The 27,627-nt window shown below is 42.2% G+C and overlaps 2 protein-coding genes across 2 annotated transcripts in view; one reads left to right on the plus strand and one right to left on the minus strand.

Moving 5' to 3' along the window:
• The window catches only part of slc43a3b (solute carrier family 43 member 3b), a 24,267-nt gene extending 10,009 nt beyond the window's left edge, over positions 1-14,258 (plus strand). The window contains exons 4-13 of the mRNA XM_063187864.1: positions 2,839-2,885; positions 5,112-5,188; positions 5,724-5,816; positions 9,113-9,252; positions 9,536-9,660; positions 10,229-10,372; positions 11,341-11,448; positions 11,962-12,148; positions 12,482-12,605; positions 13,271-14,258. Coding sequence (XP_063043934.1) covers positions 2,839-2,885; positions 5,112-5,188; positions 5,724-5,816; positions 9,113-9,252; positions 9,536-9,660; positions 10,229-10,372; positions 11,341-11,448; positions 11,962-12,148; positions 12,482-12,605; positions 13,271-13,378 — 1,153 coding nt within the window. The 3' untranslated portion in view covers positions 13,379-14,258. The remainder of the gene's footprint in view (positions 1-2,838; positions 2,886-5,111; positions 5,189-5,723; positions 5,817-9,112; positions 9,253-9,535; positions 9,661-10,228; positions 10,373-11,340; positions 11,449-11,961; positions 12,149-12,481; positions 12,606-13,270) is intronic.
• Positions 14,259-16,929: 2,671 nt separating this feature from the next.
• tomm5 (translocase of outer mitochondrial membrane 5 homolog (yeast)) lies at positions 16,930-19,338 on the minus strand. Its single transcript, XM_063187865.1, has 2 exons — positions 19,117-19,338; positions 16,930-17,345 (listed from the first exon to the last, which is right to left on the minus strand). The coding sequence occupies exons 1-2, from the start codon at positions 19,235-19,237 to the stop codon at positions 17,311-17,313; spliced, it is 156 nt and encodes a 51-aa protein (XP_063043935.1). The 5' UTR covers positions 19,238-19,338; the 3' UTR covers positions 16,930-17,310.
• Positions 19,339-27,627: the final 8,289 nt, after the last annotated feature.

Raw genomic sequence — 27,627 nt, forward strand, 5'->3', positions numbered from 1 at the left:
TTTACGAGATCATAATTTCAACATTTTGCATTACATTTTCAAAATTGCAAGTAAAACCTGTTTCTTAAGGCAATATCTTTGTCTTGAAGTAAAACAACTTGTGTGTTTTGTTAAATGATCGTCGTGGTATGCTTTGTAAGTTTCCCTATGGCAAAATGCATTGATGGCTGACTTCCTGCCACCGCCGGATGGTGCTTATTTGTTTCATCAGTTTTAGCACGATCTCTCTGCAACCAGGTGTAAAAATATAAACTCTTCCTTGATTAATTGCACAAAGCAAGTGTTCAAATTAAAGGATATAGAGTTATATTTCGGAAATTTGTACACAAACCCTTTGCAATTTGACGATATCTCAGCGTCGGTCAGGGAAACCGCTTCTACCCCATTTTTCCATTTCTCGCCGAGCTGTGGTCAACTTGTTGTTGACCGCTGCTCTCTTGTGGCGGTTTCCGTGTACTGCAGGACGTTTGGAAATGACACGCAGGATGTTTTTGAGATCGATTTTTTTGTGTGTCAGCGGGGAGAGGGCTTTGAATTTGATGAATCAAATATGATGCGTCCGGTGCGATAGGGTTAACCTTAGTCTTGCCAGTAAATGCACATTTTTCCTCCTACATGTCACCACCAAACAAAGCATTAGCAATTGGGCAACACTGCGCTTAAGCAATCTAGACTTGTTTTGCACTTTTCCCTCAGATTTGAGGAAGCAGTTGCAGGGAAACTGCCACCTTCTCCTTACTGGTGTAGTCCATTTCTTAACCCATTTTAGCCTGATGTCTCGTATATGTTGTTTGACCTTTGGTGCCTGGAGAGTTTTTGCAGGTGCTTTAGGCATCAATGGGTTAAATGACACTATCATAAATTGTGAACCACACAACACCACCTTTGATATGGGTGGGAGTGCTTGAGAATGGAATCTCTGAATGAGAAGCTATTTGAGGTTCTTTAGCCCCTACCACTCGCTCTCTCTCACTCTCTCTCTCTCACTCTCTCTCTCTCCCTCTCTCTCTCTCCCCTTGTATTTGCCAACCCATCATTCTTTCTCCCTCTTCCTACATCTCTGTGTCCTGTCTTGACAGTGTAGTGTGAGGTCAAAGGAATGTGGCACTGGACTCCATTCCCTGATGAGAGGTTCCAGTTCCTTGAATTGTGGCTGTTTAGCAATAATAACCCCTGTTGGCCTTCCAACAGCCCACCCCTCCAGCCAATACACGCCTCAATGAAGCAGGATAATCACGGTTTACACAGGGGAACAGAGCCGTGGCATAACAAAGCATGCCAAGGCCAAAACTCGCTCCTCTCTCTCTCTCTCTCTCTGTCTCACTGACTCCCCCAAGTATACTCCTACTATCATGCATAGTGTTCTGTGATGGTTCTGCCGCAAGTATGAGTATCCAAGATGTTCCAAATTCCTGAATGGATGAGATGTGGTTAATCTCCTGATACAGTAGTCCTCCAGAAGGACCTCCGCAGTGAGGCGATAGCCGAGAGGCCGTGTAGAGGAACATACTGGCCTGGCTCCCTGAACTGGTGTTTTTATTTTGTAAACACAGCCTCTACTGGCTGAAAAGATGTCTTGAGAAGCTGTGAGATAAAATAAATCACACAGTGAGACTGTTATTGTTCAGTTGTGTGAGTTGGATATGAGTCAACGGACTTGACCTGTCAGGGAAGTAGTGGCACACATACACACACACACACACACACACACACACACACACACACACACACACACACACACACACACACACACACACACACACACACACACACACACACACACACAGACACACACACACACACACACACACATACACACACACACACACACACACACACACACACACACACACATTCCTCTTTTTTGTCTGCATGCTCTTGTCCAATATGATCTGACTGACTCTGATGCCTCACTAAAACCTTGCAGAAAATCAGATGTCGTCTAGTCATATCTTTCTGCCTGCCTGTACATGTATGTCTGCGTCTCTCGTCATCCGGTTCTGCTTGTACTACTACTGCTAGTCCAGAGGAGGAAATGCCTATGTGGGGTGTATCTATTTCTGTACGTGTTTACATGTACAAGAGCGTAGTAGGTAAAGCAGTGCAGGAGCAACTCAGGCATGGAGCATGGAAGATATACGTTTTTTTTTCCTCGCATAGTAGAACAACTTAGAAACCCAGAAACAGAAGAGGTGATTTGGTGAAGACCATAGGGAAGGGAGCAGAGAGGAATAGAAAAGGGCTGTGATGGGAGAGCAGAGTTAGAGAGATGAATTCTACTACCAAAAAAATATGGCCCATTTACAGTGCATGCTTGCACACAACTTCATGTTTCCCAGGAGACGGTGTGACATTTGGGAAGAGAGGAATGGAATGTGTGTGTGTGTGTGTGTGTGTGTGTGTGTGTGTGTGTGTGTGTGCGTGTGTGTGTGTGTGTGTGTGTGTGTGTGTGTGTGTGTGTGTGTGTGTGTGTGTGTGTGTGTGTGTGTGTGTGTGTGTGTGTGTGTGTGTGTGTGTGTGTGTGTGTGTGTGTGCGTGCGTGCGTGCGTGTGTGTGCGTATGTGCATGTGTGCGTGTCTTTGGATGGTCTGTTTATGCAGGGTCTGGTTTAGGGAGTAATTCTTTCCAGACTTGACCAAACAGTCAGTGAAGTCTTTGGCATTAGTGTGCATGATCCAAGGTAACAAACCTAGCCTGTTTTCGCTCGGGAGAGGAGGAAATTACAGGGAGGGGTAACCAGTACTGGGCCAGTAGGCCTAGTCGTGAGAAAGGAGGTCACGTTCAGCGTAGTGTTTTTTTCTCCATATCTAATACGTCATCTTGTTTCTTTTTCATTAGATCCGTGTACACCACAGGGACCGTGCTGGTAGCCTTCTCAAATGCAGGTAAAATATATTCTGTTACAGTCTCGATGGAATCCTGCGTTTTTTCCCCCAGCATAATTTTGTTGTGCGGTGGAATTCCGTTGCCTTCTATCATCATTGGAATTCCGTTGCCTCCTGTCATGTTGTTCTTTCAAACTTGGGAGTTCTGCCATTGATGTTTGTCTTTACTGCTTTGGCACAGCAGGTACTTGGCTCAAGTCCCCTTTTGAGTCTGTGTTTCTGAGTTTGAACTTAGACAAAGACAACATCCATGGGGCCTCCTTTTCAGAAGTCCTCTTTTCTCCCATCGTAGTGGGGGGTCACACGAAAGGGAGGAATATATACAAGAGGCAGTTCTCTGTTTATTTGCTTTGTCCAGGTGAAATTATATTCGTAAGAAGTGACCTCAGAGTCTTCTCAGCAGTGGTGTTGTTATGGTTCCCCCTGTGGATGGAACAAAAACCAGCCACTGACCCAAGTGATAGACAACACACCAAGCAATCCACCAAGTCAGATGTGCTAGAGTAATACTGAATATACCAAAACATGTGCAATTTTGTATTGTTGCGTAAATGCTGCTCAAATGAATCCTTCAAGTAAAGTGAAAAGAAAATATATTCATCCAGCAATCCCAGGCCAGAAGCTTTTCCCCAGCTGCTTGATCCAGGAGCTTGTAGCCTCTTTGTGCAGACGGGCTCGCCGGCACTTTGCTAGAAAGACTCAACTACGTCATTCATAACAACATTGCTATGACATTATTTAGTGCCCAGTTAACTATCTAAACCCGACGGTGGGTTGAGATTCCATTGCAATCGTATGAGTACTAAGTGGTTAAGTAACAGATTAAGATTTTGTCTTCACAATTTTGAGGACAACAAGGTTATAAACATGCTCAGACTTTTTAAAAAAATGTCAAGAACCAGCCATACAAGCAGAAGTGTTCTATTAGAGCTAAGAAAGTCTTTGATATGAGTGTATTTTCATGGCTCTGTTCTTATTGTGGGCCATATTTCTCCATCATCTATTACTCTAACATTCATGTTTGGCAAGCTTACAAGTGTCAGTATGAAAAGGGGAAGTTATTTAAGGAATCGAAGTGACCGTCAAAACATTATTGTACGTTCCTCAGTAACGTTAGCAGAGGGGAGATATGTCAGCTTTTTTGTCCCTGAATCAATCAGCAGGAAGCAGACTCAGCCTCACTTCCTTCCCCCCCTTTCACCTCCACTTTCATGACAGTCCTCTAGCTCAGTGTTTCCCAACCTTTTCTGTCTCACGTACCCCCTAAGCCTCTTCGTTGTGCCATGAGTACCCCCTAATTCATGTTCTATATCGTTTTCTCTGTCCTAATGTGACTGCTCCATACATTTGTTATAATAATAACGTTTTTCCAAGTACCCCCTGCAGTGTTCTCGCGTACCCCTAGTGGTACACGTACCCCTGGTTGGGAAACACTGCTCTAGCTGCCGTAGAAAGCCGATAGCAGGGTGCTTTGGTGACCAGTGTCTCACAGTGAAACCCTCACCTTGTTTAAACAACACACATTTGCCTCTCTCTCTCTCTCTCTCTCTCTCTCTCTCTCTCTCTCTCTCTCTCTCTCTCTCTCTCTCTCTCTCTCCTCTCTCTCTCTCTCTCCCGCACCTGCGCATGCACGTACGCACACACACACACACACACACACACAACACACACACACACACAGAAACACACATAATCACACAAACAGTAACACATACAGTTTTGTCTTCAACCATACTAAGTTATAATACAACTTTGTTATCTGTGATGTTAAACCTAATACAACCCTAAAAGTCACGGAGAGATACACACACACACACACACACACACACACACACACACACACACACACACACACACACACACACACACACACACACACACACACACACACACACTCTGTATGTTCACGCTCCCAATGTTCATAAACCCTACCCTTAACACTTAGTAATAATTTGCAAAGAAATGAAATTCCTCATTTTGGATAGACATACGTGCATGACCCATATTACTGTGCTCGAAAGACACAATAAGAAGAAATAGACAATTTCACAATTTCAAAAGAACCGCCAGAATGGGTAATGTTAGAATCAGAATGGGTAATGTTAAAACTGTAGGCAATAAGAAAAACAAGGCTATAAAAATAGGAAAAATTATATAACACACTGCATTATTAAAGGTAATATGATCCAGTAAAATGATCTCTCTGTCCAATTGTCTCCCACACAGCCACACCCATCCTCCTCTTTCCAGCTCTCTCCTGCATCGCCGTGGGGGGAATCCTCTTTCTCGTCACAAACATGCAGGTAAAGTTTAAAGGAGCATTTGAGCAACATTCGGTTTTATTGCTCTCTGTACCTTTGACTTGTCAGTACCTGAAGAATGTCTTACGTAACATACTCCAAATATTACTCTCTACTGTGACTCATGCAGTCGAATTGAGCAAAGCAAAGAGAGGCGTGTTCCACTCTCACAACTCAGCGGTCAACAGGTCATAGCGGAAAATCAAATCGATTGAAATATTTGTGTTTTGATTGGTCACTGCAGGTGAAATTCACTCCTCATTTGCATAATATTAAACTTGGCCGAATATTTGGCCTTTGCTTCAGCCCTGTTCACTCACCTTCGCCCCACTTAGCTTCCCTCAGAAATGAATGGCGAAGAAATTGGCTTCTCTTGGTCAAATTCACGTGTATTCCCCAGCATTATGAAACATCCGCAGTAACTTTTTGTGGGAGTTACATGAATGATCCTCACCACTATGTACGTCCACATAGTTCACAATGTGATTACACTGTCTTATGTCATCTCCGCCTCTCCCTCCTCTCTCTCTGTGTGCAGGTGGGGAACTTGTTTGGGTCACGGCGCTCCACCATCATCACACTCTACAACGGGGCCTTCGACTCCTCCTCTGCCATCTTCCTCATCATCAAGGTGAGACCCATATTATACAGATATAATCTAGATAGGGATCTTAGGTCTAAGGGGCTGTCCAATCCTCTTTCAAAGAGGGCCAATCTGTGAAGACCAGCCATTTGGATAATTCCACCCTTGATATACTGTATACTTAGACTTGACAATTCACAAATTGGCTCCAAAGGGTTCCCAAAGTGTCGCATGACCTGCACACCAGCTTCACAATGGCTTAGAACTCAATTTTGCTCATTCCCAGTAATGAGCAATTAGAACTTAGAACTAAGTTCAGCCAATCAGAAGCAGGAAACGAACAAACAGTTTTTAGAACACTGTGGCTTGCTGGCGTACGATTGTGTTTTGTGACTGGGGACTGCAGGCCAAGTGGACATTTGAACAGAGAGGCCCCTGTATTTGGACAACAGTGCCCTGGGGCTGGACTTTAGACATGGCTGGTCTAATGGTTGGTCTAATGGCTCAGCGTACAACAAGGCACAATCATGTTTGCACTTGCTGAGGAAACTCAGAGAGCAAAGAACAAAGAACAAAGAGCAAGAACCGTTATAAAATCATTTATCAAGAAGAACGTGAAATAAATAATGAAATCCAAAACCCAACTACACTAACTACACACCCAAACAGGCAGGTCAAAGGAAGGCCAAACGCATCATAGCTGACTGTCTGCATCCACCCCCAGAACAAGTTTTTCCAAGCTATTACGCACAATCATTACAAAGTCTCCTTCTTCAGAAAGAGCATCTACTGTAACACATTAACATTGTGTGTGTGTGTGTGTGTGTGTGTGTGTGTGTGTGTGTGTGTGTGTGTGTGTGTGTGTGTGTGTGTGTGTGTGTGTGTGTGTGTGTGTGTGTGTGTGTGTGTGTGTGTGTGTGTGTGTGTGTGTGTGTGTGTGTGCGTGTCTGTGTGTGTGCGTGTCTGTGTGTGTGTGTGTGTGAGAGAGAGAGTGCAGGATAATGTGTAATGTACATTGTAGTACACGGGTATTCAAGTAAAAGTCACTGAGGACCAGTTTTTTAAATTCCCTCCAGTGCAGGGGCCGAACATAGAATCTGTACAGCTGCGAGCAGCATGGTGTCTGAGGTTAGGGTGCGAAACAAGTATCTATGACACTGTTTTAGATAAGATTTCAGTCTCATGTGAATGCATATGTAGAGATATCCCCAACCTGAAGTGCTAGTGAACGCAAATTATGCACGGCCACAGATAGCACACATATTTGTTTTCATTTTGTTCTGACCTTATGGGGGGCCAGAACCTTGCCATCCAAGGGCCGCATCTGGCCCCAGGGCCTCCATTTGAATAGCCCTGTTGTAGTGTGCTCAGTATAGGCAAGGTTAAGGAACACTGAAAGAAATGATTTGTTGGAGGAACATAAAACATTTTGGAAAGTGTTTCCATCCAATTTGAATATGCTACCTTAGCAAGACATTTTTTTGTTGAGTCACATTAAGGTCAATATGCTGGATCAACACAGCATGTAAGTGTAATTGTGACCTAAGTACAAGCCAACATAACTTTTAAAGATTATTTCAACCTTAACAGAAAAGGTTAATCCATCATAACTTTTACATTTTGCTCAAACATATTTGATTTAGGTCTGGATGAACCAACTTCATGGGGTAGTTACAGCAGTATTTAAATTAATGGACTCAACAAAACAATGTCTAGCGAAATTAACATGTTATAATTGGATGGAATTACTTTCCAAAATATACTTATGTTCCCACAACAAAATATGTTTTGGATTGTCCAACACATCTAATTAACTGTTGTTAGGACCGCCTGGCTCGAGGCAGCCCAAACATAAACGGGAGACCACACCGCAGCGTCAGATTCAAATAAGATATTTATTTTTACAAGATTTTGGCATGTTAACAGCGAGAGCTCTGGAGATCGACCAGCGTGGCGCACTGGGAGAGAGAGAATGAGCGCAGGAGGGCCAGCCCACTTATTCCGATTGCAATCAACCACATCTGTTAAAGAGAAACACCTGAAGAAGGGCGGAGCGGAAAGGCTAATCTAGGCAGAATTACAGCCATTCGTAACACTGTGTTAAGACAATACTTATGAAGCCACATGAAAATCAAACATAATAAAAGTCAATCAATCATAAAATCAATATACCTTAATCAATGAAACAGTCATTGTTGTCCTTATCAGTTCAGATTAAGCTAGAAAACACCTCAAGGCTCGTGCATCTACCAATATGCATGTCAGCCATGCATGTCAGTTGTAAGTTGGTTCCAGTTGAGCTCCAACAAGACCATCTACAAATAAAGTTACACGTGATAAAGTTGAAGAATTAGTTGCCTTTATTTTTTCATTGCACATTCCGCACACTACTGCTACCATCTTTTCTGGCGTTGTAAAAGCCATTGGTCATCTTATCCAAAGGAATTATGTTGTGACAACATTACTGGATTTGGGAAGTCTTAGGTTATTGGGCATCATGCTAAAGTTACATAACTTAATTATGCCCAATCACAAAACATAAATATATATGGTAGAAGTGACATGTTTCCCTTTGATTAATTTAGAATACACAACATCTGGCTTTTTTCAGTGAATGGTAGGGAAATGTGAATTATATTTAGTAAATGAAAGGAGGGAGGGATGGACCAATTATGAAATACATATGACTGGTCATTTTTAAAAAGCGATTGAACAGAATGAGTGGATAGGCTGTTTTTATGATAATGTGTTTCATTAATATTGCTGTTTGTATCGCTTTAAACACTCTTCTAGGGATGGGCATTAACTCTACAAATGCTATGATGCTTGCTGTTGGGTTGTCAAGCCACCCACATGCTATGTATCTGTCCCTGCTCAAATAAACCAAACTCTAACAAAAGTAGTAATCTTCCTAAAAAATAATAATGATACTAGTCGTGCAAGGACGGTGTCAGTTGCCTATTTGGAGCTGCTCTCAGGCCAGGGCCATATATGTATGTGTAGACAAAAAGGCTGAGCTACTTTTAGGAGGTTAAAACCAGCTCTGATCCAGTTTCTCTGGTGATGACTGCACCAGTTTCTCTGGTGATGATTCTCTGGTGTTGTTGCTGTTGTTGATAATGATGATGATGATAATGAGGATTGTCCTACTGACGAAGATGTTGGTGTGGTTATGATGATGATGATGATGATGATGATGATGATGATGATGATGATGATGATGATGATGATGATTAGTTGCTCTGTTCTAGTTTCTGCATGGCAGTGGAGTCTCTGTGATGATGATGATGATGATGATGATGATGATGATGATGATGATGATGATGATCTCTGTTGTACCGTAGTTGCTGCATGAGAGCGGAGTGTCTCTGAGAGCCTCCTTCCTCTTCCTCTCCTTCTGCAGTGGGGTCCACCTCATACGCACCTTCGTCCTCATGCCACGAAAACACATCCCCTACCCTCTGCCTGAGGGCTACACCTACGGGTATGTACACACACACACACACACACACACACATACACACACACACACACACACACACACACACACACACACACACAAAGAGAGGGGGGCAGAGACAGACAGAGAGACAGCGGCACACACACACACACTCTCTCACACACACACACACACACACACACACACACACACACACACACACACACACACACACACACACACACACACACACACACACACACACACACACACACACAGACAGACTAACTGACTGGCTGGTTGACTGTGTTCTGTCTCTGGGCTGCAGCTTGGGCTGTGGCCAGAAGAAAGACTTCAGCATAGAGGCCAGTAAAGGAAACATACAGGACGAAGCCACAGAAGAAACGGCCCTCAAGGAGAACACGCCATCATCACAAGGCAAGTCAGGTGTGCGTGTGTGTGTGTTTGTTTGTGTATGTGTGTAATAGGGTGTTTGTGTTAATGCATAAGGCAGCCTTTGTGAATGCGCCATTTATCTACCATAATGTGTGTGTGTGTGTGCGCGTATGCATATGGACGTATGTGCACGCAAGCGTATGTGTATTTAAGCGCATGTGTCTGTGTGTGTGCTTACGCCACGTGTGTGTGTGTTAACACGGGGTCTCCACACGACGCAGTGTAGCAATATCCCATTTAGTGCCTATTTATGTTGTGCTGACGGTCAGAGATTGGCTATATTTGTGGGTTTGAGGAAGGACAGGAGGAGGAAATGAAAGCAAAGGTGACGTGTATGAACTATAGATGGGCACCACTCTCATCACCAGCCACCAGTTCCCTAGAAACCAGCGGACTTTCACCCCCCTGGCCACACATGACCTTATTCTTTTGTTTGTGCCTTTGCTACACTATATTAAACTATTCCATGCCTCCCTCCCTCTCTCTCTCTCTCTCCCTCTCTCCCTCTCTCTCTCTTTATATTTACTGTTTTAATTTTGTCAATGCTCTCTTTGCGTCCCCCCAGAGAGGAGTTTCAAGAGCTGTGTGCTGTCCTGGTTCTTCCTGTGGCACCTGATGTGGCTGTCGGTGATGCAGCTGAGGCACTATCTCTTCATCGGGACCCTGAACCCCATGCTGACGCGCCTCACTGCCGGAGAACCTGCCCTGGGTACACATACAGACACACACACACGCACGCATGCACACTCTTCTACACCGCACACACACACACACACACACCCTTCTGCACACTGTAACACACACACACACACACACACACACACACACACACACACACACACACACACACACACCCTTCTGCACACTGTAACACACACACACACACACACACACACACACACACCCTTCTGAAGCAATCAGATGAGTGCATAGCTGCATGGAAATAAATCAAACAAATAGAAACAGAGTAACTGAGCTTTTTATTGAACTTAAATAGTAACAATTGATACACAAGGTGTAAAATGCAGAATATATGCTATTCTGGTATGTCATACCATGAATAAGCTACCTGCCAAATTGGCTACTGGCATTGTAATTGTTAGTAGCCACAGCCAAGTTTTACCAGCATTTAGCCGGTTGGCAGGTGCCAGTGTCAAGCCCTGACACACACACACACACACACACGCACGCACGCATGCACACACACTCACACAGTCTCACAGTCACACACACACACACACACACACACACACACACACACACACACACACACACACACACGTGCGCACGTGCGCACGCACGCACGCACGCACACACACTCACACAGTCTCACAGTCACACACACACATGCACAAACACATTATACCTCTTCACTGGTACCCTCAACTCCATGCTCACCCGCCTCACTGCCGGGGAGCTCTTGGCATACATTAACATTCACGCACGCATGCGCATATGCACACACACACACACACACACACACACACACACACACACACACACACACACACACACACACACACACACACACACACACACACACACACACACACATTCCCATCACTGTAGATAATGAGTACTAAAGTGTTCACTAACCATATCCATGCCACTCTATTGACACTGTGTATAGTCCTGCAATACATTCTAACAGCATGGTTTGTTTTTTGCCTCCCTCAGTGAGTACCTACACCAATGCGTTTGCCATCACTCAGCTGTGTGGAGTGTTGTGTGCCCCATGGAATGGACTCCTCATGGACCGCCATAAGGGACGCGCCAGGCAACCAGGTCAGTCAGAAGACATGTTTACAAGAGAACATGGTGTTTCTGTGTGTGTGTCTGTGTGGGGTGCATGTGAGCTTGTGTGTACTGTATGTGTGTGTCTGTGGGGGGTGGGGAGGAGTGTATTTTGTATCATGTAATGATGCATCTTATGTTGTAAACATTTATTTTTCTCATGGAATATTTTCTTTTATCTTTATAAAATGAATCGTTTTTTGGGAGAATTTTGGTGTTATCTTTGGTGGTATCTTTTGTGGGAGACATCCTGTAGGATAACAATGTATTCTCCTCATCATATAATGATCATTCTTTTATAACGCTTTTATAATGCATTACTATTCGAGAAAGTGAAAAGTGAAAGTGTAAAGGCCCTCAATATAGGCTTAAAGTGGAGGTGGAAATCCAGAATTGTGTTCATAGCACGCACCTTGGAGGTCTTTATCAAATTTGAAATGGCCCCAAAAAGGTTCCTCACCCCTGTTCTAGGACAAAGGCTTTTATACTGCGTTACTGTTCTAGGTGAAAGTGAGGGTGAGGCGGACCTGAGGGCGGCCATCTTGTCCTTGGCCCTGACGGCTCTGCAGTGTGTGCTGTTCTCCATCTGCGCGGCCACGCCCCTGCTGCCTCTACAGTATCTCACCTTCATCCTCCAGGTCCTCAACAGGTCCTTCCTCTACGGAGGCAACGCTGCCTTCATCAGCGTGGCGTAAGCACACACACGCACGCACGCACACACACACGCACGCACACACACACACACACACACACACACACACACACACACACACACACACACACACACACACACACACACACACACGTGCGAGCGCACGTGTGCACACATGCACCCTCACACAATACCTGTATATCAGTCCACAAGCACATAGCACACAGCCCAAGTGTTGCCCAAGTCCTGTGTTGGAAAACTAAGTCATGCATTATGGTGAGATTGAAGCATATATTGAAGTGTATACAGTAGTGTATACACGCCCTGATTCAGCCTAATGTGAGATATGTGTCGTCTATCGGTTGTGTGCAGGTTCCCTCCTGCTCATTTTGGCAAGCTGTACGGCCTGGTGATGGCTCTGTCTGCGGTGGTGTCTCTGCTGCAGTACCCCTGCTTCGCTCTCATCAAAGGACCTCTAGGGGGCGATCCTCTTTATGTGAGTGAAATATAACAACAACAAGTCCTATTGGAGGGTATTCCATGAACCTGTTGTAAACCGGGTCGAGTTAGCCTTGAGATAGTGGTAAACCATAATCGAGCCTGGAGTCCTCATTTTTCTTAACTAAATGACACCTATGGGCCATCTACTGTATTAGCATGTTTACAACATCCTAGTTATCTTAGCCAGGTAATGAACTTAATGAGTAAGACATATTGAGGACCAAGGGCAACCAGAAAAAAAAAAAATAGTATACGTATATATACAGTATAGTCGGCCTATAGAGAATCTAGGGGTTTTTTCCACATAGCCGGATATGAAAACACATTGGTTTTGGCCTATTGTTTCAACGTATGCGGAGGTTTAAAATCCACATATTAAAAAGTCCGGCTTTAAAAATATCCCATTTGGGGGCTAAACGGCACCTGTTACAATGGAGTATTTTATCCACATGTTTATCCACCTAAACAGGAGAAAAAATATCCACATTTACAAATATCAGGCTACGTGGAAACAGCACCCTAGTTCATTAGCATCCACAGGATCTGACACAGGTTGTGTTATGTAATGACACCCTGTAAATCTGCTGTGTGTGTGTGTGTGTGTGTGTGTGTGTGTGTGTGTGTGTGTGTGTGTGTGTGTGTGTGTGTGTGTGTGTTTAGGTTAATGTTGCCCTGACACTGTTGACCCTACTGGCCTTCATCCACCCTGTCTACGTCTACCTCCACTGTCGTCGCCTAGCAACACAGAGGGCCAAGTCCACAAACTAAACTCACCAGCTTGCAGAAAGAAGGGACCAATTTTAAGCAGCACTAACCCATAGGCCTATATGTTGTTTTATTTTACTACATGTACTGTTTTTGCTATGTTTTGTAACATAAGTTTAGGTTGAAACTGATAATGACATTATTGCTTTTTTTTCAACACATTCAGGACCTTAACTCTCAATCAGGACCACAAAGTTAAATGTTTATTTTTAAATGTGTTTTTAACTGTTGTAAATAGTAATGGAAATGCTCTCTCAAAGCAGAGGGCTGGCAGGAATTGACTTTACTTGTATGTGTGAATTCACCAACTGGGCTACCTAGCTATTACTACCAAGTTCTTTTGAGCTGCTAGTTTGGCCAAGATGCTGTTTCCAGGGACTTCTCAGATGGTGGGGTTTATTTGCATCTATCCAATGTTCCTATATGCTATGCTACATGCAGAAGCTACAACCAATCAGATCATTCTTACCATGGGGGCCAGTGACAGAACAAGTGTGTCTTGCCTTACTGTAAACCTGCCTCAATCAAACTGCTCTACATTTCCGATTTAGATTGGAAGCCAGTTGAAAGGGTAGATCAAAGGACATGTACTCTGCACTTCTGAAGTAACAACCCGGTGCAGCCATTGTAAGACAAAATCATGAATAAAAAGGGATAAAAATCTGGTCTATTTTCTGTCATTTATTTTTTTCAGTATAATAAGATTAACATTTGGAAAAAATAAAGAACAGAAAATAGACATCTGTGGCACCAGTTGAAAGGGTATTTGAAATAAAGGAGATTAGCAGCTTTTCCAGACAGATGTTTAAAAATGTTCATGCCGTGGCAGGCCCGGGCTGCGAATTCACACTTTTCTAAGGGAAAAGGAGGAAGGGAAAACATGTTGCACTTTTTTTTTTAAAGTGTAATATAAGCTTGCATTATGCTTAAGCCTGAGCCCATGCAGCTTGACTTCATACTATACTAATGGTTTCACACATTTCATGAACATTTAGCTGCAGCAAGGCACGCTGGGAAAGAGGCAGAGTGTGGCCTTCGCCGCTGACCTCTGACCTTTGCATGAGACCAGATGTTCTGTCTAATGGCACGAATAGACCAGACGTGACTTGAGCTACTCTGGCATGGAGGTAATTGACTTTGTATTAAGTCGCTGGCGACAGAATAGACAAAAGCGTTTGTAGTTGGACTTCAGGAAATATTATGCAAATGAGGTATGATTCGGTTTGGCGCCAGCCGGCACAGCCAATTGGAATGTGAGAATGCTTGCATTTTGCTTTCAACGGACATAGTCTCTGTCGCTTCTATCGCACGTATCGCTCTTGCTACACAGTCTAGCGATTCTCAGTCTTTTAATATTGTCGCCGCCGGTGTGTTCGCCGGTTACACACACGCCTGCCTACAGCCTGAAAATGTTTGTGCACACATAATTGGAAGAGGTATTTATGTATGCAGTCACAGCCTCATGCCAGCATACGGATCCAAATAAATGTACTACAATATGTGTACTAACATATGACCAGCTGTTCTGGCTGTCACACATACCTGAAGCCAAATTCTGCACACATACTATGAACTTGTTACGGAGTCAATCACATTGAGCCAGTTTTTACCTGAGCAAGTCAGGTATGTTTTTTATGGTATAGTGGCTGTTTTACTCAAGGGAAATTTAGCCAATTTTTCTGACCACATACAACCTGATATCTTTCCACATGTTGTGTTGATCCCAACCATTTCATTCATTCTTTCTTTCTTTTTTTGTACAGTGACGTAACAAGTAATGAAGGCGTTCCACAATTTTTTTTAGATTTTCAGTAATAAATTAAAAGCATGACCTATTTTTCTTTTTCTATGCTGGTGTCCAGTTTAAAGTCCATCTGTCCTAGAGTGGCTTGACCACAGTGGCAAAGCAGTACAAGTCAATTAGGACCTGCAAAATGATGATGTACTCTGCCCTCTTCTGGACAAACCATGTTATTGTGTTTACCTCATAGTATTATTCTCCTGTTTTTTTTAACATAGTAGTAACATTCTGTCAGTCAGTATTGCAATTTTGTGTCACTTTTATATATAATTAATAAAACCAAAATGCAGTCGAACATGGTCCTTGCCCTTTCTTTCTTATGTTGTGATGCCATGGTCAGAAATGAAATTGAAGTACCTGGTACTATACAGTCTATTATGATGAGATGCATATTACATGACAAATGAGCTTCATTACATAGACTGCAAACAATTATCTCCATTTGAACTTTTTTTTGACAGGAATTCAGTTAACTGTAAACTGGCTAAGAGATTTGCAGAAATTGATCACTTGGCAATACAAAGACCAAATTTGAAGACATAGTGTGGCAGACAGTTCCGATTCCAACCATTACCCTCTTGGATAGTCCTATCAACCTGGGTGCAGTTTGTTCCATTCAAGCTCATTTTTTCTCCTACCAAAATCTTTAAATTTACCTACCAACTCACAAAATGTACATTAACAATATAATACTAATACCATGATGTAGGACTGGATTTTATTCTATACACCAGAACACACCAGAAAACAGTATAATCTGTAATGTAACCAAAGACTAATACTCTGTTGGGAAGCACAGTGAGCTCATTTTTGATGGAGCCATTCCATTAAGCAGATGCTGCTTTTGCTCTGCGCATGCACACTTTGCCATTTCAATGCATTCTGCTTAGAGAATTCTAAAAAACGAGCCCAGTAGCTAACACTTCAGGAAAACTAGACAGGACTATCCAAGTGTTGTCTTGGACTCGAATAGTGCTCTTCAGTTGCATAATTGAACATTGCTGATCATAGGAGTCTGTGGATCATGCTGATAAAAATGGAGTCAATTGGTGAATAAATTGAGTAGAATGTGTAATCCACAAATCTTCTCGACATGGTTACGCAATATCTGAAGGGAAGATTGACTGACTTGAATTGTGTCTGAGGTCTGAATTGTAGATGTGCCACCTCTCATGTTTATACTTTGATGTTAAAGGGAGACTATGTGAGATTTTTAGTTGTTTATTTCCAGAATTCATGCTACCCATTCACTAATGCTACCCTTTTCATGAATACTTACTACCAGCATCAAATTTTAAGTATTCATTATGACTGGAAAAAATTGCATTTTTTTATACATGAAAAGGGGGATCTTCTCCATGGTCCGCCATTTTGAATTTCCAAAAATAGCCATTTTTAGCTGCAAAAATTACTGTACTTGGACCATACTAGAAAATATGTGTTTATTGCTTAGTAAACTTTCATGTAAAGATCAAATTTGGCAATAGGCCGCCCAGTTTAAATGAGCAGCATAGTTGCAGTACCTTTTTTGACCATTTCCTGCACGGTGTCCCTTTAAGTCTAACAGTACTTTTATTATTATAGTTCTGAATGACTATACAAGTTTAATGCCTGTTAAAAATAACAGTATATTTGTGCACTACTAGCTAAATGAGAACAGACGACTTAACTAGTCTGTTGATCCTGACTGGTTATGTTAAGAGCTGCTGGTACAACTTGGTTAAAGATGTTATGAAATTAAGGCATGGGTGTATCATGTTTCACAATTTTATTGCCCCTGACCAGTCATCAGGGCAGCTTCTGTTCTCTTACAGCAGCAATGACATTCTTTTCCTTTATGGTTTAAGGAAATAGTAGGTCATTGATGTGGCATGACATTTTTATGGCAATTGTGAGACATTACAATATGTACAAATAAAATTACATTCAGTTTCTTCTATAAAGTAAAAAAGGCAAAAAAAAAAAAAAAAAAGTTGAACAAATATTCTAGACGACAGTTTGTGTGGACAGCAGGTGGTTTGATGCATGTGATCCAACGGCATCGGCTTGTCTGCTTGTGCAGGCTCTTGATTGCAGGTGTTCGATTGCACGACTGGTTCCTGTGGTGTGTCCAGACATGAAGAAAAGTGGGGCCTCAAATGCTGTCCAGTTTCTTCAAAACATAAGGTGCTGGGGAAGAGAATGGCAGGTTTTTAACAAATATATATTTGTTTAAATATTGACTGCAAAGGTCCATGAGAGAAGGTTGTTGGTTGACAAAACAATTGAAGACAAAAGTGGATTTGTTTTTGAATGGAGATGGCACTTTCAGTTGGCCAGATAGAACGGAATAACCCTTTAAAAAATGCAGTTAATAAACAAGATCACTGATTTTAAGTAAGTTTGTAATTCAGATTTGCTTCTGTATTTTTTTTTACTGCACCAGCTATGATAGAGTGATTGCTAGTTATGATGTGATTTGCACAACGTTTGCAGATCACAAATCGGAAGCATAGGCTACAATTCAGAGTGCACAATAGCTGAAAATGAACACAGGAGCAACTGTCCAATCAAAGTTGAGGCTAGTTGATAAGTGATGTGCACCGATAGCTATAGCTAGGCTTATGGCTCGTTCAAAAAATCGAGAATCCCCAGAAAGCCGACCTAAAACCTCGGGAAAGTGGGAGTGAACATTTGGTGACGCAATGTCAGATCGATAATTATCGAGGTTGATCTCTGGCGGAAGTATAGAAGAACGAGTTTCCGAGCTTGTGGTTTGTGTGACGACACACGCATCATCAACATGGCGCCCATGCATGCAACTGACATGTAAACAGTATCATAAATGCTAAAATATCATCTTGTAATCACTATCAACAACACCAGTCAATGTCATTCAATTGCAGATGCACATATGTCAGTAATGCTGGTCTCTGGCTGTTTAATTTAGCTTACTTCAGCTAAAATTATATGTCGTGGGTGTGGAGGCTCAAGGTGAGGTGAAAAAAAGAAAAGAGAACCAAAACAAAACACGCATGAATCCCGATTGTTCCGGGATCAGTGGCGTTCATGCGCCAAACTCCAGAACTCGATTGTCATGTGAGCAGTGTCGTCAGCTGTCTCGAGAGGTCCCGAGCTGGTGAAGGCAACATTAGAAGCCTACTAGCAAGGTAGCCTACAGGATAACCTTGAGTCTTTCACCCATAGACATCATATAGATGATGTCATGCTTTCACCTGTCAATTGTGGTGGTGTAGCGCAGTGCTGTAAATGGAACATCCTGAATTGAAAGACTTCGCGTAATATCAATCGTGACCCGAAATGGGTCAGCAATATTAAAACCCATTTAATATTTAGATTTCTATCCAGGTAGCTTTCAGCTGACTTGATGGCTAGTCGCAGAAATCATTACAGTAGGCTACTCTTAATCTCGCTGCCCCCTTTTAAATTCCATTTCACGTGTCAATACGTTTGCATTTCATAAAAAGGAACCTCACACAGATATCCATTTCGAAATGTGATCTTGAAGATTAAGTATCTTAACCATAGCTTTAACGCCGGTAGCCAGCTTCTAGCTTGGTTGATACTTACGGCATACAGACTGAGACTCCCAACGGAGTTCGCTCCCGGACGTGCGGTCCCCGGTGTTTCTATCACTCCCGGACTTGCGGTCCCCACCCGATTATATTTCACGTATTATCATATACTGCCACATACAAGCAATTTAGGGTTAGGTTTAGGTTTAGGTTTAGGTTTAGGGTTAGGGTTAGGGTTAGGTTTAGGGTTAGGGTTAAGGTTAGGGTTAGGTTTAGGGTTAAGGTTAGGGTTAGAAACAAAAAACTAACATCAACAAGATAACTGGCTCCGTAATATGGCGGTGGTACCGTTAGTCTGGCTAGTGGGAGCGAGATGAAATGGGAGTGTAATGAGATGGGAGCGTGAATCTGGGAATCATACTTACTGACTCTGAGAAGGGCGACATAAAGTAAGAAGTTCCTCACGGAGGCAATGACATCCTCTCTCATTTTCCTTTTCATCTCTTCGGGGTCCATTTTAGGACCAAGACCTTCAAGTTTAAACATCGTGCTTTATCCTTATTTCGAACAATTTCGATCCTCAGTTCACGCTTAGCAAAGCATGCGAAGGTACAGGGAAATACGTCACGTCCGTAATATTATAGGACCCATGGAGGACTCGCAAATGCCTGTTTAATAGAGGCGTCAAAGAATTTATTTGGACCAGGGCTCTAAAATAGCTAAACTCCTCCACGTTACACAGCATTCCGTAAACCCCACATAACTATTGTTTGAAATAATTGACGATTATGGTCAATATTTGGTGTTATTATGGCCAGGCTATATATAGGCTTCCTAAGTAGTCACAGACTATTGTTTTGATTTTGGCTTTCTCCATCCACTCCCACTGCACGATTGAATAAAGCGGTTGGCAAGACGGTTCTCAAGAGATATCAAAACGATAAAGAACGATTTTGTCGGACTTCATCGTAGTGGTTTTGTAGCACTATTTGCAATTATTGCCCATGATAAAGAACGCTTTTGTAGTCATTCCCGTGTAATTAGCAGACTTTCATGCTCGCGAGCAAGCAGCCTGGTGGACCTAACTTGTGTTTTCGTGAAGACTTGGTGACTCAGTGTCTTTCCCAGCTGTCGTGATATTTTATTTTCCTCTCTCAATCATTTTAACATAATCCCTGTAATGGCGCTCTCAAATGGCCTTGGCCTCGATGGCCTGGATGGCTTTTTCCAGCAAAAGGGGAAGAGTGGACTAGCAGATGCAACCTCTGCATACTTTACTAATAAGAGAAAGAGAGATGATTCGGGACAAGCAATTAATAGTGTACATAATGGCTGTACCGAAGGCAGAGGCTCAACTTCCACTGAATCCATCAGAAGGACAAGTAAGTTATTTTTAGTTCCTGGCAACTCACATTCTTGTCGTTTCTCAATCCCTAATCTGTGGCACAGTTAGACATGTGTTACATTCTCAGCGGTGAACATGTTGTGCAAATGCATACTTCGTTCTTGACGTAAAAAAGTAAATAAATAGGCAAAATCAAGACATCCCAGTTGTATATCAAACGTATTTACTGTTATTTACATTTTATTTTATCCTTTCCAGGACCATTTATTCATATCAGTGGTCAAAAAGGAGTTTACTTTTCCGAACGTTGGGAACCTAATGGTAGCACGTTGTACCTTCCAGTCAGTGGTAGCCTTCTCACAAACATTGACAAGTACGACCAGATAAGCTTTGAACAAGGCTTATTCTTCATTGGGGATGCATCCGGTGCATTTCAACAAAAAGCCGAAGGTATGACACTAAATTATTAACTTATTAGCTGTTATTATTATTATAATAAATATGCTGCGTTGCATATTGTCCCCACTTTTTTTTTTTTTTTTTTTTTTTGCACAGTGAGAATAATTAGGCTCACTCCACAGTTTTTGGAAATTTGAAATCCATTCCAAACACTTGATGTATGCAATTGAGACATGATGCCCATGTGGAAATGCAAAGCTATTATTGTCACTGTCTGAAATCCAATGTAATTTTCAAGTGTCATCAATGATGCACAACATAATTGTTGTTTCTCAGGTCAAGCTATTCACTGTTGGCGGTACAGTGAGCAGGAAAGAAAACTTTTCATTGCACTTTCATACTTCTTTTCCGATCTACAGGTGAGTGGAACATCATGATTTTGTAATGACTATAGGATGCTGACATGCAATCTGACAGTTCTTTGTAAAAATTAAAAATTGTTAGAAGTTGCTGAGTTTGCCACTTTAAGATCTTTGAGGAAGCCTTCAATTGCCACTGTGGAGCAACGTCTAAAGGTTCGCTAAGGAACCTTGGATTTCTTCCCAGAACTTTTAGGTTCTTCCGAGAATTGTTTGGTTCTCCATATGATTCAACTGATTGTTCCCTGATGAACCTTCCCTGATAACCCTGATGGGTCGCACATTATATGTCTTAAATAAACCACCAATCAGAGTTGCAGTGTGCAGACTTCCTGTCTCTCTCTTGATGGATACGCCTTTGTCCCGCACCTGGCCTCAGTGAGGTGGGATGTGCATAACTTACATTTACTCCCCTAAAAACCTTTCCGTTTTTTCATCCCTCTCATCTTCCCTCAGGCCTTCCAGGATGTAGTCTCCTCTCTGGGCTGCCTTTGAATGTGTTGAAGAGACGGACATCTGGCTCCAGAGCTTGGGGCAAAATCAATCATAAGTGTCACTAAGAAACTTTTCTAACCCCTCTTTTGATAGACCGTAATACCAAAGTGCAGCTGCAGCCTTTTATTATTTTATTTTTTTGAAGGAATTGTGATGGCATGGGAGTACTGTGAACATTTTCCAGCTGTGTTCCTTTGATAAGCTGCTACTCTGAATGTGTGTACGATGAGTGAAGTGCCTACCTACACATACAAAAGGACACAAGTAATATTCGAGACAGGCCATCCATTCCAAACAGGAAATTTCAAGGTATTTGTTCATTTTTATTTTTCTGTGGGGGAATGAGAAATGTATCCTAGACCAAAGTCAATATTGTTGGACATTGCCGGGTGAATTTGGGGCTTTAGTCATTTCAACTGTGTCCGACTAAAAGACTTAAGTCCTTGAAATACCTGCATTTTGTTTCTGCTGGCCAGGGTTATGTTCATTTGCATATCATTCCTTTCACACAAGATAAAGACTCCTTATTATAGATAGATGACAGTTCTGTATGGGCACAATGAAGTGTTTGCCCAGTCAACAGTAAATAGTAAGTACTCAAATGGCGCATTCAGGCTGATTGAGAACCTCGCCTGTGCCTGTTCCCGCACCCAATTGCGAACTGTCGTCGTGTTCACGCAAAAGATGATCTTAGTGTTGTTGAACCAGAAAATACTTGGTTTTTCTCAGACGAACCGTACCAACATCGTGGCCGTCAGCAGGTTCATCCGGGTAACACAGTCACAAGCAGAAAAAATTCAGAGCCGGTATGAATACGGACGGTTCGCAGATAAGCACTTTAGTGCCGAGCGTAACTGGTGCGGGCACCGGCACCGGCTCCGTTCTGGTCATCCTGAAAACCACCAAAGACTGTCCATTTTGACTCTGTCAAAGAGACCCATTGGTCCTGGCCCACACAGAGTAAATTTGACTCTGCGCCGAGAGTCAATTATTCAGAGTTAAATTTACGCTTTATAGAGCTACATAACCACCTATACTCAACTGTGAATGGAGGATATTTTACTCTGTGAGCCAACAGCCTCTTCCCAGAGAGATCTTTACAGTGCTCAGCAATAATGTGCAAACCCCTTTTGAACAGTAACATTTTGAATGATATTTCAATAAAACGATTAAGAGTAATAAACAGAGTAAGTTTAATACAATATCTATGAAGCTTGCCACAAAAGTAAGTCTAATTATATAACTTAAATGACACATTTTTCCCTTTTGGTTAAATTTTGCTGGTGCAAAAAAGAGTGCACCCCGGACTGATGCCCAGTTTGTCTCTTCAAAACTCCTCATTGCTGTTCGAATGAGTTCAGACCAGGTGTCATTGCTATTTGATTCTTTTCGATACTGAAGAATGCCCCATGATACGATGCGATCCGATTAAATCACCGGCCGATACTTCGATCGATACATTTTGATTTTATTTACAGCCCTAATGGAGTCCCATTAGCCTTCATTTTTGTTAGAATTGGGCCTGGCAAACTCTTAGCAGGCTTTTTTTGTGACTGAGCTGTGGCAGAGGCGTCTTTGGTGGACAATACTCACATAGGCCACATACTGTATACCATTCTTATAAAAAGCTGCTGCTCTTACAGCAAGAAATGGGAAGGAGTTTGCTATGGAAAATGCTGTTTTATAGCCAACTTTTTGATAGAAAACTATAATGAGTCCTTACAATTTTCTGGGACTGATTGAATGCTTGCTCAGTTACAAAAATGTAGCTTTCCTCTGAGACTTGCATTTTGTGTTGTACATTCAACAGACTTTGTATTTAACACATGGAGATATATTTTGTGTTTATGGAAATATTGTTCAAAATGTTACATTTCAAAAGGGGTGTACTCATGATTATTACTGAGCACTGTAAATGATGTATTATTTTGTCTCCTTTGCTTGCTAACACAGCTATTGTACTGTAAATGTTATGACTGATTCCTCTGTGTTTTTGACATATCTGCTTCATTTGCTTTGTATAATTGTTAGCAGGCATTTGTCATTTATTGCCATGTTATTTAAAGGTTTTTCTGCTTGATTGTTGGACTTCAGTGTCTTATGGGAATGTGAAAGTATGGCAGTGTTGGAGTGTTAGGTGTTGAAGAGATGTACCTACTTATTTTTCATCTTTTCTAAAATGATGTCTGATAAAGTAAATCCATCAACTATAAAAACTCTTGAAGATGAATTAGTGCACATTTGTGTCATCATGAAACATTTTGCCTTTCTTTTTGCTTTTGTCAAAGCTAACGAGGAAGCTAATGACACAAAATGGGTAAACAAACAGCAACACATTTAACAGATATTTGCACTGTGTAATTGTTTTAATTAGTAGTTCATTTCCAGAATTCATGATGCCCATTCACAAATGTTACCTTTTTTTTTAACAAATACTTACCACCACCATCACATTCGAAGTATTCATTATGGCTGTGAAAATAGCACTTTTCATACATGAAAAGGGGATCTTCTCCATGGTCTGCCATTTTGAATGTCCAGAAATAGACATTTTTAGCTGCATACCTTACTGTACTTTGGTCATACTAGTAAATATTGGTTTCTTATTTTGTAATTATTAATGACATTTGGCAATAACCAGCACCGTTTCAATGAGCAGCGTAGGTGCAGTACCTACTCTGGCCACAATCTTACACAGTGCACCTTTAAAGATGTTCTCTTTCCAATATTTAATCTCAACATTATGCTATCAAGATATTTGACCAAAATATGTTTTGGGTGAAGCCAAGAATGTAAAAATATTCCAGTAGTGTTTACTATGCGGAAGGAATCTTGAAATCACGATGTGTGCCCTAAATCTAAGCACCTTGAAAAGGGGCCTACACTTACTGTAGAGTTCCGGTCTGATGTTCACACATTTTTGTTATTTTTTTAAAATGAATTCCCCCATATGGGCCCGTTAAGAACGGTAGAAATGGGAGCTTAAGTGTTATTTGTTTTTAAATGGTTGTGGCTTTTCAAGTTGAATCTGAGGGAAACGGATGGAGTACAAATGGATGGAGTCAGTTACAGTCGACATAGATTTCTGGCTATAGATCACTACCGTAAGCCAGAATACTCCAAGTGCAGCATCAAATGTTGCTATTGTGGCTTGTCTTTTATTGTTGTTGTTAAGAAGTGGACCATTCCAAAATGAAAGCATAATAACTCCTTATATTTTGCATTGTTACTGTTGTTTTACTTTTAATATACATATGCATTTGTGTATTTAATATTGAAGTTTTTTGTTTTGTATCATTGGTCTTCAATAAACTGTAACTAGTAACATTGCTTTTGTAGTTGTCTTGATTTTTCAGTGACAGTTCTCCTTTGGAACCCCATTTTCTATTGTGAGTCTGCCGCTCCTCTCCATATTCACGCACTTGCACATTTACTCAGGCACTGAGTAACTCAACTTACTCAAGCTTTATAGCCATCAGTATGTTTTCCAGCTTCTCCTGAATCTTGATGATTGAGTGATATTAGGACAGTCTACCCCCATATTTAAATAGGCTACCATAAAAATGGACCAGTGTCTCCAACAAATGAGCAGTTTTCCACCAGGGGGCAGCATTGGATAAGACAACAGAAAGGGCAACCTCCAAACTCATCTTTGGTCAAAATGGAGTCATTGCTGTGCTGATGGTTAATGTGATGCAAGAGATAAGTCGAGGAGCCTGAGCTGAACTGGTTTTATGGTACTCGCCCAGCATGTTGTAGCTGCTGCTGGTGCGCCAGTGTTACTGTTAACCCCTTGGCTCATCAGGGGATGGCTGACATCCTGTTAGCCCTCTTGTGAGGTTGCAGAAACCAGTTCCTCTTCTCACAGATTATCGGAGGGTGAAATCAGCACCCTGCTGCCGAGAAGATCCGGGGCGCTGGTCCTAAGCGGTGGACACCTGATTAATGGCGCTTTCAGAGGGTAAGGCCCAGACTGCTGGCGGGAATGGAGTAGGGGTGCTGCACTGAGAGAATGAGCTCTTTATCTTTCTCCCTCCTCCTTCTCTACCTGGCTTTAGAGAGAAGGCACTGTCGCTCGCTCCCGCTACAGAAAGCGTATACTATAAGACCTGCCAGGCCAGGGCAGGGGAGAGGTGATGAAACCTGCACTCTAAATGCAAAAACAGTGTCCTGCTTTTTTTGTTTAAAGAGGTCTCATTAAAGCTCAGGGGGGTTGAAGAAAGACCTGAAATGAGGACTTTTTACGCTCGGACGGATCTGTTACTTTTACAGGTAACCTCCTTAGCAAAAAAAGGCTGAGAGCGCAGTTAACCTTAGACCATATCTACTTCTCCATGTACTCTAACTCATTAATATTGCAGCAAGCTTTATGTTGCATTTGCGCAGAATAGCAAAAAAAGGAGTTGGGGGTAGGAGGTTGTGGTAACAGAGCACTACTTACTAATGCAACCATATAGTTTGCATTCCCAGGGTGAAGGTTGAGTGGCTGAAAGAAGCATTGCTTTGAAGTGAATGCCATTTTTCAAAAATGAGAGTGAAAGGATACAGTAGCACATGGGCATTTGTATTTTTTTTTTCGTTAAGGGGCTTTTATATCTTTATTCAACAGGACAGCATGAAATGGAGACAGGAAGAGAGTGGGAGAGAGAGACGGGAGAGGATCAGGGAACGACCTTGGACCGGGTCCATGGAATAATACAGTGCCTTAGCCATTTGACCCATGGTCAAAACAGGGCATTTGTACATCTATATCGCAAATATCACTAAACCTGACAGAGAATTGTTTTTTGAAGCCTCCTCTCTGTCCCCCACTTACATAAGTGTTTGGTAGGCCAAGGCTGAGTAAGAACCAGCCCGATGAGCGGAGGTGTAGGTATGTAAAAGAATATGTGATATCATGTATCAGTGTTATACTTACTTAGGTACATCATCAATTTATTTCAGGGCTACTTCATACCTCTGCTGGTGAATGGAGGCCCTGCTGCCAGCTTTGGGGCAGAATCAGATCTGTATCGAGCTGAGCCAAGTTGTTGCCACTGCTGCTGGCACTGTTCCACAATGCCCCAGCAAGTGGACTCCCACCCACACACGCTTCAGTGCCCAGAGCAAACATTACCAACATTTGAAGAGTTCAGATGCAAAACCCCCTAACTCCATTGCTGAAGACCTGCACTTCTATATTTTTTTAGAACCCCGTTGTTGGTTTGGTTTACGTTCATGTGCTTGATAATACATATAAATAGTTATATTATATAAATAAAATAAAAAATATGCAGTTTTATTAGCTTTGTATTAAATAACAATGAAATAAGATTATTTTCTGAAAAGGCACTTAGGTTGTTTTGCATCTGAACTCTTCATTTCCTCTAAATTCTACTACAGTGAAGGCCCCTTAAGCAGGTAGAGATATGTAATACAAAGGAAACTTGTTTTTTTGAAGGTGCTGAGAGCAGGCGTTACCAGTGACTTTTATAAACCTGAATTTGTCGGTGAATATGTAGCATTGTAAAATATTATGAGGAAGTCACATAGCCTCTGTGTTCAACCGTACAATGAAATACATCCAAAAAAGAAAGTGAGAAAAGGGGAATGAAAGAAAGAGGCAGGCAGTGATGGTAAGGAGAACGGAGGCTATAGGAAAGCACGTTGAAGAAAGCAGGATATAGAATGAGAAAGAAAGATATCTAACTGAAAGGGGGATGGCTTGCCACAGTGAGGTATAATTTATGACGAGAAGTCTTTGGAAAAGATAAGAAGGGATATTTAAGAAAGCTATCAGAAGCCAGCATAAAACCCCTTTCATAGCAGGGGCCACCTGCTATAGCCTCCTACTGAGCATGTGCATATAAGCACTGGGGATACGGTGAGGTAGGGGAGGGCTGAGGAGGGTCCGAGAAGGGCTGCCGACTTATCTATTTGGCTGAGCCCGGGACAAAGTCATCTGACAGGTCCCCCATGTAATGTCTAATGAGGACCCAAGTCTGTGCCCCATCTCGCCATGGGCCCGGAAACATTGAACCCCTTTGCCCACCCACTGTCGGCTTCCCTGCGTGGAGGTGTAGCCTGCTCATCAAACGATGACTTAAGAGAGAACATTGTTCAAGGAGCAGAATGGGCTTCTCCTCAAGTGTATTCACGTTCAAGTTCATGTTCATGGTCAAGTTCATGCAGAGAGCACGCCCAGTATCCCCTGGGGGAAGGTGTAGGACGGTGGATGTACGTACAGGCACGTGCACTCCAATACGGCAGGGGAGGCACGGCCTCACCAGCTCAGATGA

The sequence above is a fragment of the Engraulis encrasicolus genome, chromosome 22, assembly GCF_034702125.1.
Source record: "Engraulis encrasicolus isolate BLACKSEA-1 chromosome 22, IST_EnEncr_1.0, whole genome shotgun sequence".
NCBI classification, from domain to species: Eukaryota; Metazoa; Chordata; class Actinopteri; order Clupeiformes; family Engraulidae; genus Engraulis; species Engraulis encrasicolus.